The following is a 12,085-nucleotide window of genomic DNA, read 5'->3' as shown; positions in this document are numbered from 1 at the left end:
TTTAAAGACCTCAAGGTGCAGAGAATGCTCCAGCAAGTGACCCGTGCCCCACACTGCAGAGGAAGGCGAAAAACCTCCAGGGACTCTGCCAATCTGCCCTGGAGGAAAATTCCTTCCCGACCCCAAATATGGCGATCAGCTAAATCCTGAGCATGTGGGCAAGACTCACCAGCCAGCACCCAGGAAAGAATTCTCTGTAGTAACTCAGATCCCACTCCATCTAACATCCCATCACAGACCATTGGGCATATTTACTGCTAATAATCAAAGATCAATTAATTGCCAAAATTAGGCTATCCCATCATACCATTCCCTCCATAAACTTATCAAACTTAGTCTTGAAGCCAGATACGTCTTTTGACTCTACTACTCACCTTGGAAGGTTGTTCCAGAACTTCACTCCTCTAATGGTTAGAAACCTTAGTCTAATTTCAAGTCTAAACTTCCTAATGTCTAGTTTATATCCATTTATTCTTGTGTTCACATTGGTACTGAGCTTAAATAATTCCTCTCCCTCCCTGATATTTATCCCTCTGATATATTTATAAAGAGCAATCCTATCTCCCGATAGCCTTGTTTTGGTTAGGCGAAACAAGCCAAGCTCTTTCAGTCTCCTTTCATAAGACTTTCCATTCCTTGGATCATCCTAGTAGCCCTGCTCTGTACCTGTTCCAGTTTGAATTCATCCTTCTTAAACATGGGAGACCAGAACTGCACACAATATTCCAGATGAGGTCTCACCAATGCCTTGTATAATGGTACTAACACCTCCTTATCTTTACTGGAAATACCTCGCCTGATGCATCCCAAGACCGCATTAGCTTTTTTAACGGCCATATCACATTGGTGGCTCATAGTCATCCTGTGATCAACCAATACTCCGAAGTCCTTCTCCTCCTCTGTTACATAATCCGCAAAGGACGCAGTGCCATCCACAGCCTCAGAAACAACTCTGACATTATCATCAAAGGGGCTGACAAAGGAGGTGCTGTAGTCATAATGAATAGGTCGGATTATGAACAAGAGGCTGCCAGGCAACTCTCCAAGACCACGTTCTACAGGCCACTATCCTCTGATCCCACTGAGGAATACCAAAAGAAACTACACCATCTGCTCAAGAAATTCCCAGCTACAGTACGGGAACAAATTTACATGGACACACCCCCCCAGAACCCCAACCAGGGGTATTCTATCTGCTACCCAAGATCCATAAACCCAGAAACCCTGGATGCCCCATTATCTCAGGCATTGGCACTCTTACAGCAGGATTATCTGGCTATTTGGACTCTGTCCTCAGACCCTACGCTACCAGCACTCCCAGTGATCTTCGAGACACCACCGACTTCCTGAGGAAATTACAATGCATTGGTGTTCTTCCTGAAAACACCATTCTGGCCACCATGGATGTAGAAGCACTTTACACCAATATTCCACATGAGGATGGACTACAGGCTGTCAGGAACAGTATCCCTTCTGAGGCCACAGCACGCCTGGTGGCTGAGCTTTGTGACTTTGTCCTCTCCCACAACCACTTCAGATTTGGGGACAACTTATACCTTCAAGTCAGTGGCACTGCTATGGGTATCCGCATGGCCCCACAGTATGCCAACATTTTTATGGCTGACTTAGAACAACGCTTCCTCAGCTCTCGTCCCCTAGTGCCCCTCCTCTACTTGCGTTACATTGATGACATCTTCATCATATGGACCCACGGAAAGGAGGCCCTTGAAGAATTCCACATGGACTTAAACAATTTCCACCCCACCATCAATCTCAGCCTGGACCAGTCCATACAAGAGATCCACTTCCTGGACACTACAGTGCAAATAAGTGATGGTCACATAAACACCACCCTATACCGGAAACGTACTGACCGCTATACGTACCTACATGCCTCCAGCTTCCATCCAAGACACATCACACGATCCATTGTCTACAGCCAAGCCCTAAGATACAACCGAATTTGCTCCAACCCCTCAGACAGAGACAAACACCTACAAGATCTTTATCAAGTATTCGTAAAACTACAATACCCACCTGGGGAAGTGAGGAAACAGATTGACAGAGCAAGACGGGTACCCAGGAATCACCTACTACAGGACAATAACAGAACACTGGCCATCACATACAGCCCCCAGCTAAAACCTCTCCAGCGCATTATCCACGATCTACAACCTATCCTGGAAAATGATCCCTCACTCTCACAGACCTTGGGAGGCAGGCCAGTCCTCGCTTACAGACAACCCCGCAACCTGAAGCAAATACTCACCAGCAACTACACACCACACCACAGAAACACCAACCCAGGAACCAATCCCTGCAGCAAACCTCGTTGCCTACTCTGTCCCCATATCTACTCTGGCGACACCATCAGAGGACCCAACCACATCAGCCACACCATCAAGGGCTCATTCACCTGCATATCCACTAATGTTATATATGCCATCATGTGCCAGAAATGCCCCTCTGCCATGTACATTGGCCAAACCGGACAGTCCCTCCGCAAAAGAATAAATGGACACAAATCGGACATCAGGAATGGTAACATACATAAGCCAGTAAGTGAACACTTCAATCTCCCTGGTCATTCTATTACAGATTTAAAAGTCACTATCATTGAACAAAAAAACTTCAGAAACAGACTTCAAAGAGAAACAGCAGAACTAAAATTCATTTGCAAATTTAACACCATTAATCTGGGCTTGAATAGGGACTGGGAGTGGCTGGCTCATTACAGAAGCAGCTTTTCCTCTCCTGGAATTGACACCTCCTCATCTATTTTTGGGAGTGGACTACATCCACCCTGATTGAATTGGCCCTGTCAACACTGGTTCTCCACTTGCGAAGTAACTCCCTGCTCTCCATGTGTCAGTATATAATGCCTGCATCTGTAACTTTCACTCTATGCATCTGAAGAAGTGAGGTTTTTACCCACGAAAGCTTATGCCCAAATAAATCTGTTAGTCTTTAAGGTGCCACCAGACTCCTTGTTGTTTTTGTAGATACAGACTAACACGGTTACCCCCCTGATAGCTTGGTTCCTATCTCTCTCTCCCTTTAACAGTTCCAGGAGAGGGAGAAACCAGCTTCTTCCAGAAGCCCACTCTTTATCCTTTGCTGGTGACCTCTCAGTCCTTGTTCTCCACGCAGGGCCATGGCTGAGTTCGCAACCCTACCCGCTGGAGCTTCCCACTTTTGAGCACTGATCTTTCAGTCAGATGGCCTTGCATTGTCTCTCTGGACCTTCTGTTGATCTAGTCACTTTCAACCAGTTCCTTGACAAGCATTCATTCCACTTAGACAGCAAGGTGAAACCGTTCCAGGAGCAGTGTTATTCCTTTTGCTCTCGTTGGGTGGCAATATGAAGTACGGAGGAACCTGAGGCACACACAGACATTAAAAATGTTACAAAAAATTCTCACTCTGTCACAGATGTCTTGTATTTAAGCTGCATATTGGTGCAGTTTACATGATAAAAGGAAAGTGGTAGATTTTACAACAAACATTAAAAAACTTCAAGGAAGTTTATAGGAGAATCAGTAGCTCGTTTTGAGACAAAATATGTCCTAACTCAAACTAAACATACCATAATATTGTTTGTTTAAAACAGCACAGAGTATTTAAAATAAAATACAGGAGTTAAGTGGTGGTGGGAGTTTTCTGTAAAGACAAGCAGTTTGCTTTGCAATCCATGAGAGCTGGTGAACCAGAATATGAAAGTTATTTCATGGTTTGGGTTTTTACAGCTCTGAATGAACCAGGGAACTTACGGTAATTTAAAAACGGAAGAACCAGGGGCAAACAAGTTACTTTCAAACAATTTCTTAATTAAGTTTCTGTTTCAAAGAATGGGAGATAGTAATATCCTTGACATTCTGGTCCTAGACAGAATTTAGGAATTGAGTGTTTATTGAATACCTGTAAAATTTACATGGAAACACAAATGTCAGTTTAAGCCCAACTCTTAGATTTGCTCTTCTATGGAAATGCTTTTTTTGGTTGAAACAGTACCATTTGCTCAAGTCAAGGTAGACAATTGAAACCAAAAACCAATACATCATCTTGGAAGAGAATATCTTTATAACTAGCACCCTGATATATTTCCTGGAGATTAAAATGAGTAAGGTTAAATAATTTTGGAAATTACATACAGACTTAGTTATTAAAACTGAAAGTGAAGTCTACCTTTTTTTATCAATTGTGATTACTTTTTGCACTTTAGTGTGGACAACAAATACAGATTAGTCGGAGTCATTGTCTGGTTTTCATGCACACTGGCTGTAATTATGTTTGGGTTGAAAATACTGGACAAGAATGTGTTTAAATCCCAACTAAACTTTTCACTGAAGTATAAACAGCTGTGAAAATTTTAGATTTTCATAAAATCTTCACATTCTACAATGTTCTTAAACAAATTTATATGTCCCTTTAATAAAAGATTGGGTTAATAAGTCCCCAGGAAGTTTAATTCCTCTGTATATTTAGTCAAAGAAACTATAAAGACAGAAAACCTTATATGGTCACCTAGTTCATCCCAACAACATTTCTAGTGCAAAGTGATTTCTATTGTGTGTACATACTGAATATTTGCATAGCTGAAACAAGTAGTCCATGCATATTTCTCTTTATTATCCATTTTAGAAAAAGTTACAGCAGAAATCTGTGATTACAGCATTAACAGTTACTTATTTGCAAGGGATACTAAAGCTTAAAGACTTGGCTAAACAAAAAAGTCACGTTTACATACACGTATCATGAGTGTTGTAGGTTTATAACTAATATTTGATGTATGCAGAATATGTAGAGCACTTCATATTTATTATGACAAATGTGTCAGCAGCACCAAAGGAACTAAGGTCTCAGGTACGTTAACAAGTCATTAGTTTAAATTTAAGTCATGGTGGAATAGTCAAAAGGATACAACTAACTTAAAAATCACTTCTATCACACCTATGAGGACGGTTACTGAAAAATGAAAACGAAACAGCTTTCCTCCTAATTAGTTTACTTTGTAGTAGTAGTGAATATATAAGGGTTGAACCCGAAGGCCCCAGGCAGGATTGTAATAGTTTTTTTCTGCCTGGGTGGAGTTTTCACACCTTAACAGGTAAGAGAAAAGGATCATTGTGAAGACTATAAAAATTGGGAATGGTGATTCAGAGGCATATGTAGCACTTGAAACTACTTCAGTCATTGTTTGAGGTTGACAGTGTCCCTTTAAATGTTAGAACTATCCATTTACAGTCAAATTCATAACTTGTAAATTACTGGTATTACTCTGGTAACAGAATAGCTGCAAAATAGCTGAGTAACACTAATATAATAGTCCTAATAATAAATAGTACTAATTATTTAGGTCTCAAGCCTTTAAGGCCCTTGTGTAAATAGAATGCCATTTATTTCAACCCAAAAACATCTGCTTACAGGGTCAACGCCTTAGGTGTAAATTAAATATAGCAAATCCAAGTTTTCATTAAAGTGAACCTTCTAAAACAAGAGGACAGCTCAAAACCTGACAATAAATAAGTCTCAGGTTTTATCAGGATAAAAAATGCTCATTCTTGTTTAACAAATCACATGTTCTGTTTGGCCTTCTAAATCCAACTCCGAAAGGAGCCAGAGTAGTATACTTTCACATCAAGCTTATCTAGAGTAAGGCATTGACAAAGGCTCTTTCTCAGTGTAAACTTGTGTAAATATGCAGAAATAATATTAAAAAAAAAATCAAAGAACTGGTATTACTCACAGTTTATGAGAAAATTCTGCAGGTCTTAGAATTCCTGGGAAACTACTTAGCTGAAACCTCTAGGGGGTAAATCAGAAAGTAGTGTTACCTGGGTAGAATATAAGTCACAAGCCACACCCTCTGCCTGCTATAAATTCAGACCAAATGATTATGTGGTGCTCCTAGAATGGTTGCCATTAAAATGGCTGCTATCCCTGGAGACAATGACTGTAAACAGGTATAACATGCTAGATGATTCCCTTTTTAAGTAAATAGTCTTACCTATTAAGGGCTTTTAATAGATGTTGAGTCTGTGTTTGTGGGTATGCTATATGCTCATACAAGAGCCTCCTAAAGTTCAAACCTTTCACTTTTGTAGGTAGAAAGCTCTTTTTGTTTTTATGCCATAAATATGTTACCCTTTTGAGCTCTTTAGATTGATTAACATTGCTTGAACTTGGAAAAATGATCAGACACTACTAGCTGGAGAGCTATACCAAACACTTTGCAGATGCTAGAGCCCTGGTGAAATGACCCATTTTTCCCAGATTCTGAAAAGATGGAGGGTGCTGGGATTCAATATCCTATAGCTACCTGTGGGCTTTGCTGAGGATTTTCATCTGTGGTAGGCTCTGCCCCACAGTTAGATTATTCATTTGATCTATAAAAGACTCTTTGACATTTGGGCTATATTTGTCAGAGTTTACTGAATATTTTTGGAGCTAATTGCAACTGTTTGTTATACTTTATCCCATCAGTAATGTGATTCTATGTTGTGCTTTGCAATAGGATGGCTGGCAGAGATATTCCACTAAGGGAAAAGTGGGCTCTTGGAATGTTCTGTAGTGGAAATGAAAGCTGCTGCCATGTGTGTCGCAACTGAGCAAAGACTGCTCTGCATCTGTAAGACCTGTATTGACTAGATATGAGTAAATTCAGCTCTACAGGTTTTAAGCAAAACTTCTACATCAGTGAATGGCCGAAGAGTTGTTGAGAGAGTAATTTGCTTTTTGTTAAATAATCTCACTCTTTTGTTGAGTGAAAGGTCAAAGTATTGTGTGTTGCTTTTTTAAATCCCTCTTCCCCTTTATTAGGATATCAGAAAATTCTTTGGGGTCGTATCTACTGGCAAGAAACATGAATGTGAGAGAGTGAAAAAGACCGAGAAAACCAAAGATGGGGAAGAGTCTTCAGATGGGAAGAAGAAAACAAAGGATATCAAGGTCAGTTTGCTTTCCTCAGCTGCAGGCTGTTCTGGGCTTGGTTTTGAAGGTTGCTCTGGTTTGGGACTGCACGTCTGTGGCTCACCCCTTACAACTGACTTGTGTTCTTGGTTTAAATGTTATTTTCAATGGTTTCTCATCAGCTATTTAAAAAATGTTTGAGTCATTTCTCTATAATCAAAACCAGAATAAATTCTAATTGGTCTTTGCAGAGTCAGGGAGACATTTCCAACTAATATACCAGAAGTAAAAATCTCACCTGCATATTTAATATGGCACTATGGAATGTATTCTGTAGTAACATAGCCCTCCACTCTGGTCAGCATTCCTGCTTCCTGAAGAACATTTAATGTAGGTCTTGTGTCTCATGGGTGGCAATGAGAAGTGGAAAAAGAGAAATGTTTGTTTCCTAAACCAAGTTTGGCTAGCAAAACCAAGCAAACACAATTCTCAAATCCAGCATAGAAAATAGTGCTGAGACTGGAGTTAGCATAGCAGAAGTTGCTTTTATTTCTGCATCCCAATCTTCTTGTAACTTTTTTTTCTTGTATGCTAAATAAATCGTTAGTTTTTCATATGCTTGGAGTGGGGAAAAGATTGTGATACTGTCATGGAAACAATCCTATTAAATATTTAAAGCAAATCTAGCTGAGGTCCTGATCATGTAAGGAGCTCTGCTAAGGCAAACTCTAATTTATTTTGATTTATAAACGTGCTAAAAAGGGCATGCATTTACATGCCCAGGCACCTTTGACATAACTTAAATTGCTGTCCATAGGATGTATTTTTAAGATAAGCTGCCATACTTGACCTTATGAACTATTCTTGCTTTTACACTTAAATTACCCCCCTTGTCTAATGCCTGGGGGGAAAAGATTAGCACTGTAATTCCGGGCACTACCACGTGGAGCTCATTGTAGGCTCAGGGTCAAAATATGTAATGAGATATATTTAAAATTAGGGTAATTAATATGAGTAGAAAGAGTTGAGTTCTGGTTGTGCTATCTCAAAAGGTTATAACAAAGTGGGGCGATTCAGAGACAGGTGACAAAAATGATTAGAGCCATGGAAAGATTTCTGAATTAGGAGAGACTGAAAAGATTGTCACTGTTTTAGCTCAAAGAGGTGACGGATGAGAGGGAAGATAAGGTACAAAATAATAAATGGTATAGAGAAGGTGAATTTGGTATATCTCTTTACCCTCACTCGTAACACAAGAACAAGGAGCTGTTCAATGTAATTGAAAGGCAACAATTTTAAAATTGATAAGGAAATTCTATTTTATACAACCCATACTTGAGTTGTGGAACTGAAGGTATAATTAAGGTAAAATGCTTAGTAGATTTCAGAATAGAGTTGAACATTGTATGTTCCTGTTATCCACAGGAAAAGTTATGTTAGATAAGACTTTTTTTTTTTTTTTTTTTTTTTTTTTTAAAGAAGAGTGTTATAACCCTTAATGCTTCAGGTCAGAAGGCAACCACCAATTTGACTGGATCAGGAAGAAAGCTCCCATATGGGCAGATGATTGTACAGTTGTAAGAAATGCCATAACAGACAATTTCCATGTAAGTGTGTGGTATTGGCCACTATCAGACAGGACACTGGACTAGATGGGATCACTGGTCTATATGTTATGGCAGTTATGTTAAAAGCGAGGGGGCAAACAAATCATGTATTGACTAGTACATTCTTTATTTCTGAAGGTACCAGACGGTTTTATTTCTGATTAGATTAGCTGTCAAAATTCCACAAAGCTGTTTGAAATTTCAGAGGTGTTTGAGGATGGTGTCTGATTATTTTAATTGTTTAAGCTTTTATTTGTTTCAGTTGCAGCCTGTGTATTTTTTGACTTTTTTCAAACTGGTATCTTTGTGGAATATAATGAACTTTGCTTCCCTTTGTTGTGTTCCTATTTTATAGCCACTTAACTGAAAGCTTATAGTTTAAGTTCTTAGATTTATTTTTACACATGGACATTACCATGTTTCTGCTAGAAATTAATCTAATACACTTCATTAACTAGAAGTTGTAGTAGATGTAGAAAGAAAGCAAGAAAGAACTTGATAGTGGAAATAATGGACTTTTACTACTAGGTGAAGAATTCATCTAATGAAGATGATTCCAAACGAAAGCAGACAAACAAGAAAAAAAGGATAATCTATGATTCAGGTAAAATTTGTTACCGCTTTAGAATGCTGCTTTGTGTCTTTTGCGGTACGGCCAGTTAAAATTGAGGGTTAGCAGGTGATTGTTACCCCCTCAATGCAACGCATTTAAAAAAAACCCACAACCTCTTGAAGGTTTGTGCTCAAGAAGAAATAAAAGCATTTTAAACACAAGATGCTCTTGGTTCTCACTGCTGAAAGTGATACATTGCTTGCCGGTTATCACTATGAACAGTTACATCTTCTGTTGTCACTCCTCAATATCACAAAATGCAGCATTGCATCTGTAGCAACATCTGCTAAAAATTCTAACCCATGTATGTATGCAAAAGAATTTTCACTAGACCTAGGTCAACAATTTGAAAAACCCAGATTTGGCGTTTAGATTAGAACTGGCTTACTCAGTATCTTTTTAAATGGCAGCTATAAAGAATGATTTCTGTTTTAAAGGTCTTGACAGAAATATTTTTTTGCAATTTTAAGGCCTCCAGTTCTGAGATCCAGTCTGTCTGCTCTGTATGAGAGGCACAGGAGTCTGCTGATGTGGAAAAACTTGCAGGATTGGGGACTGCCTTACTGATTTTATATTGAATGACCCACTGACATTGATAAGCATTTGTCCCATGCTTCTAGGTGCTTTTACATATTCTAAATTTCAGAATATGAAACAAAGTAAAATTTAATTGAAAGGACTGTTCAGTCCATTCTAATGAATATTCTCCAGAAAATGCAATTTAAAATAGTTTCTAAAAAAGTTTTATATATCGGGTTTTTTTTTTTAATTAAATTTAAAAAAATTGGAAGCTTTCTGGTTTCTCCCCTTGTTACTGTCATTTCTTCCCCCTCTGGATGCTGAAGCCTCCTAGAGTTTTCATGAAATTGGAAAAAAAAGAATACAGGCTTTCCTACAGCTTGTGTCTTCCATTGCAGACTGTTGATTTTGTGTGTGTGTGTGTGTGTGTGTGCTGGTTCAATAGTACAAGGTTGCTCTAATTTTAAAAGAAAAACAATGGGATACGCTAAACCTGCAGAACACACAAATAAATAAGCCTGCCAGAATGTTGTCATTGAATATTGAAAATACATCAAACTGAAGAGAAATTGTATATTAAGCTAGTCCTTATACCCTTGGGGAGCCTTAAAGGAAATATTTCAAAATTAATGTTTGGTGCTACACATAGTATATGCAAACCAGCTGCCACCTGTAATATATTATTAATTTGCTGAGTGCCAGCAGTGTGCCTGGAGCGTTAGATCTCCTATTCCATTAGGGTGAAGAAAAATGAACTACTGCTCCAAATGCTTTAAGACTAGCAGGCTTTTCAGTCACTGAGATTATTGACCATTTCATTCTTCGAGAAATGTAACGGTGCCAGTTTTGTGTGTGTTTAAAAAATTAAATACTTGTTCTGCTAGTGTGTCCCCTTGAACCACGCACGTCATCCTGTGAGCAGTAACCATCTATTAAATATGCTGGGTTCCCTCTGCTTTTTCAGTCCTTTTGCAATTGCTTAATAAGCATCTGGCTCAGTATGCAAATAGGCATACATTGTGAAGCTCACAAATCCACAGTGACCAGACAGGGAGACAAGTGTCTGTTACCCCCCTACCTGAAAGGAACCTTTCTGAGACATGTTACCTCCTGGTTATCGGCCTTAAGAACATAGTATTTAAGGAGTTGTGTGTCTATACTGAAGATTATCTGTTCATACATTTTTGCAATGATTATGATGATCAATGGACTACTGGCTCTCAGTAGAGACCTCACATGCCATTCGTTAGTGAGTTATTTGATTCAGCAGATCCCTGTAAAATCCTGTGCACCCTATCTGCATTCTGTCAGTTGGCACAAAAAAGTCCTTGAGTCACAGACTGGAGTTTAATTTTCAGGCTCCAACTTGTCCCACTGCAGAAGCAACATAGTTAGTTCCTGACATGGGTAATAAGGGATGCTTCTTGTTGTTGGACAAAAGTTCTTCTGGGTGATTGATGGCTTCCTAAGGAAGTCCTATTTAATCCTTGTCCTAGTCGAAGGATGGTGGCCATGACACAGGTCTCTTAAATTAGAATGGTACAGCTTCATTTTTCTCTGTATTCTGGGCTTCAGCAGAATACCTTTCTCCCCCAGATGGATGTTTTTATAACTGATGTGTTGAACTGTTATTTAAAGACTGTGTGTATGTGGAGGAAAATAATACTTATCCTGTGGTCAAATACAGATTCAGAAGAGGAGGTGCAGTCAGTAAAGAAAACTAAGAAGCCACCAGAGAGAAAACCATCCTCTTCAAAACCTGATAAAGTTCTTAAGCAGGATCCTGTTGTTTATGTTTCAGAGACAGGTAATGTGTGAAACACATGATATATTTAGCTGTTATGGGAGGGTTGCTTTTACTAAATAATTAAACATAACAGACATAATATTCAAGGAGGAGTGCTTTTTTAAAAGGTAACGGTAAGCTTTAGAAATGTCATTACTAGGCTAGCAAAGTCTTCAGGCTAAAAGTTATGGGATGGTGAGTGATCACTGAGGCTGTTAAGGTCCTCTTCTCCGTTTGGTGTTGGAGATGGTGGTCAGTCTTGCTTTGGTTTTGGTCAGGCATATACCATCTCTCCTTGTTTCCATTGGTTTAGTCAGGAATGTCCTCTCAAGAATTGGCATATGCACTCTTTTCAGTTTCCTCCAGTGATGTTTATAATCCTTGGGGTCAAGGATAACTTCCAAACACTTAAGCTCTTCATGAGCATTCTTTTTAAAATGAGCTAAGTTTTCAGAGCGCTATCTGAGTTTTCAGAGAGAGCTTTTCATTTGGTATCTGACTAGCCAGTCTTTTCTCTCCTGCAATTGCTTACTTCATTAAAGTTAGTGGCAAAACTTCTTTGTTTTCAGTCTCTACCTGCTTGATTCTGACTTTCAAACTCTTAAATAAACCAAATATATTGTCAAAGTATTAATCCATCTGCTATCAGAC

General features: G+C 39.0%; 1 protein-coding gene across 1 annotated transcript in view; it reads left to right on the top strand.

The window, feature by feature from the left end:
* RFC1 (replication factor C subunit 1) overlaps positions 1-12,085 on the top strand; it is a 78,858-nt gene that overhangs the window by 6,850 nt on the left and 59,923 nt on the right. The window contains exons 2-4 of the mRNA XM_054029212.1: positions 6,820-6,948; positions 9,045-9,120; positions 11,336-11,455. Coding sequence (XP_053885187.1) covers positions 6,820-6,948; positions 9,045-9,120; positions 11,336-11,455 — 325 coding nt within the window. The remainder of the gene's footprint in view (positions 1-6,819; positions 6,949-9,044; positions 9,121-11,335; positions 11,456-12,085) is intronic.

Source organism: Malaclemys terrapin, chromosome 5 (genome assembly GCF_027887155.1).
Source record: "Malaclemys terrapin pileata isolate rMalTer1 chromosome 5, rMalTer1.hap1, whole genome shotgun sequence".
Classification (NCBI taxonomy): Eukaryota; Metazoa; Chordata; order Testudines; family Emydidae; genus Malaclemys; species Malaclemys terrapin.
This window is presented reverse-complemented; position numbering and strand designations above follow the sequence as displayed.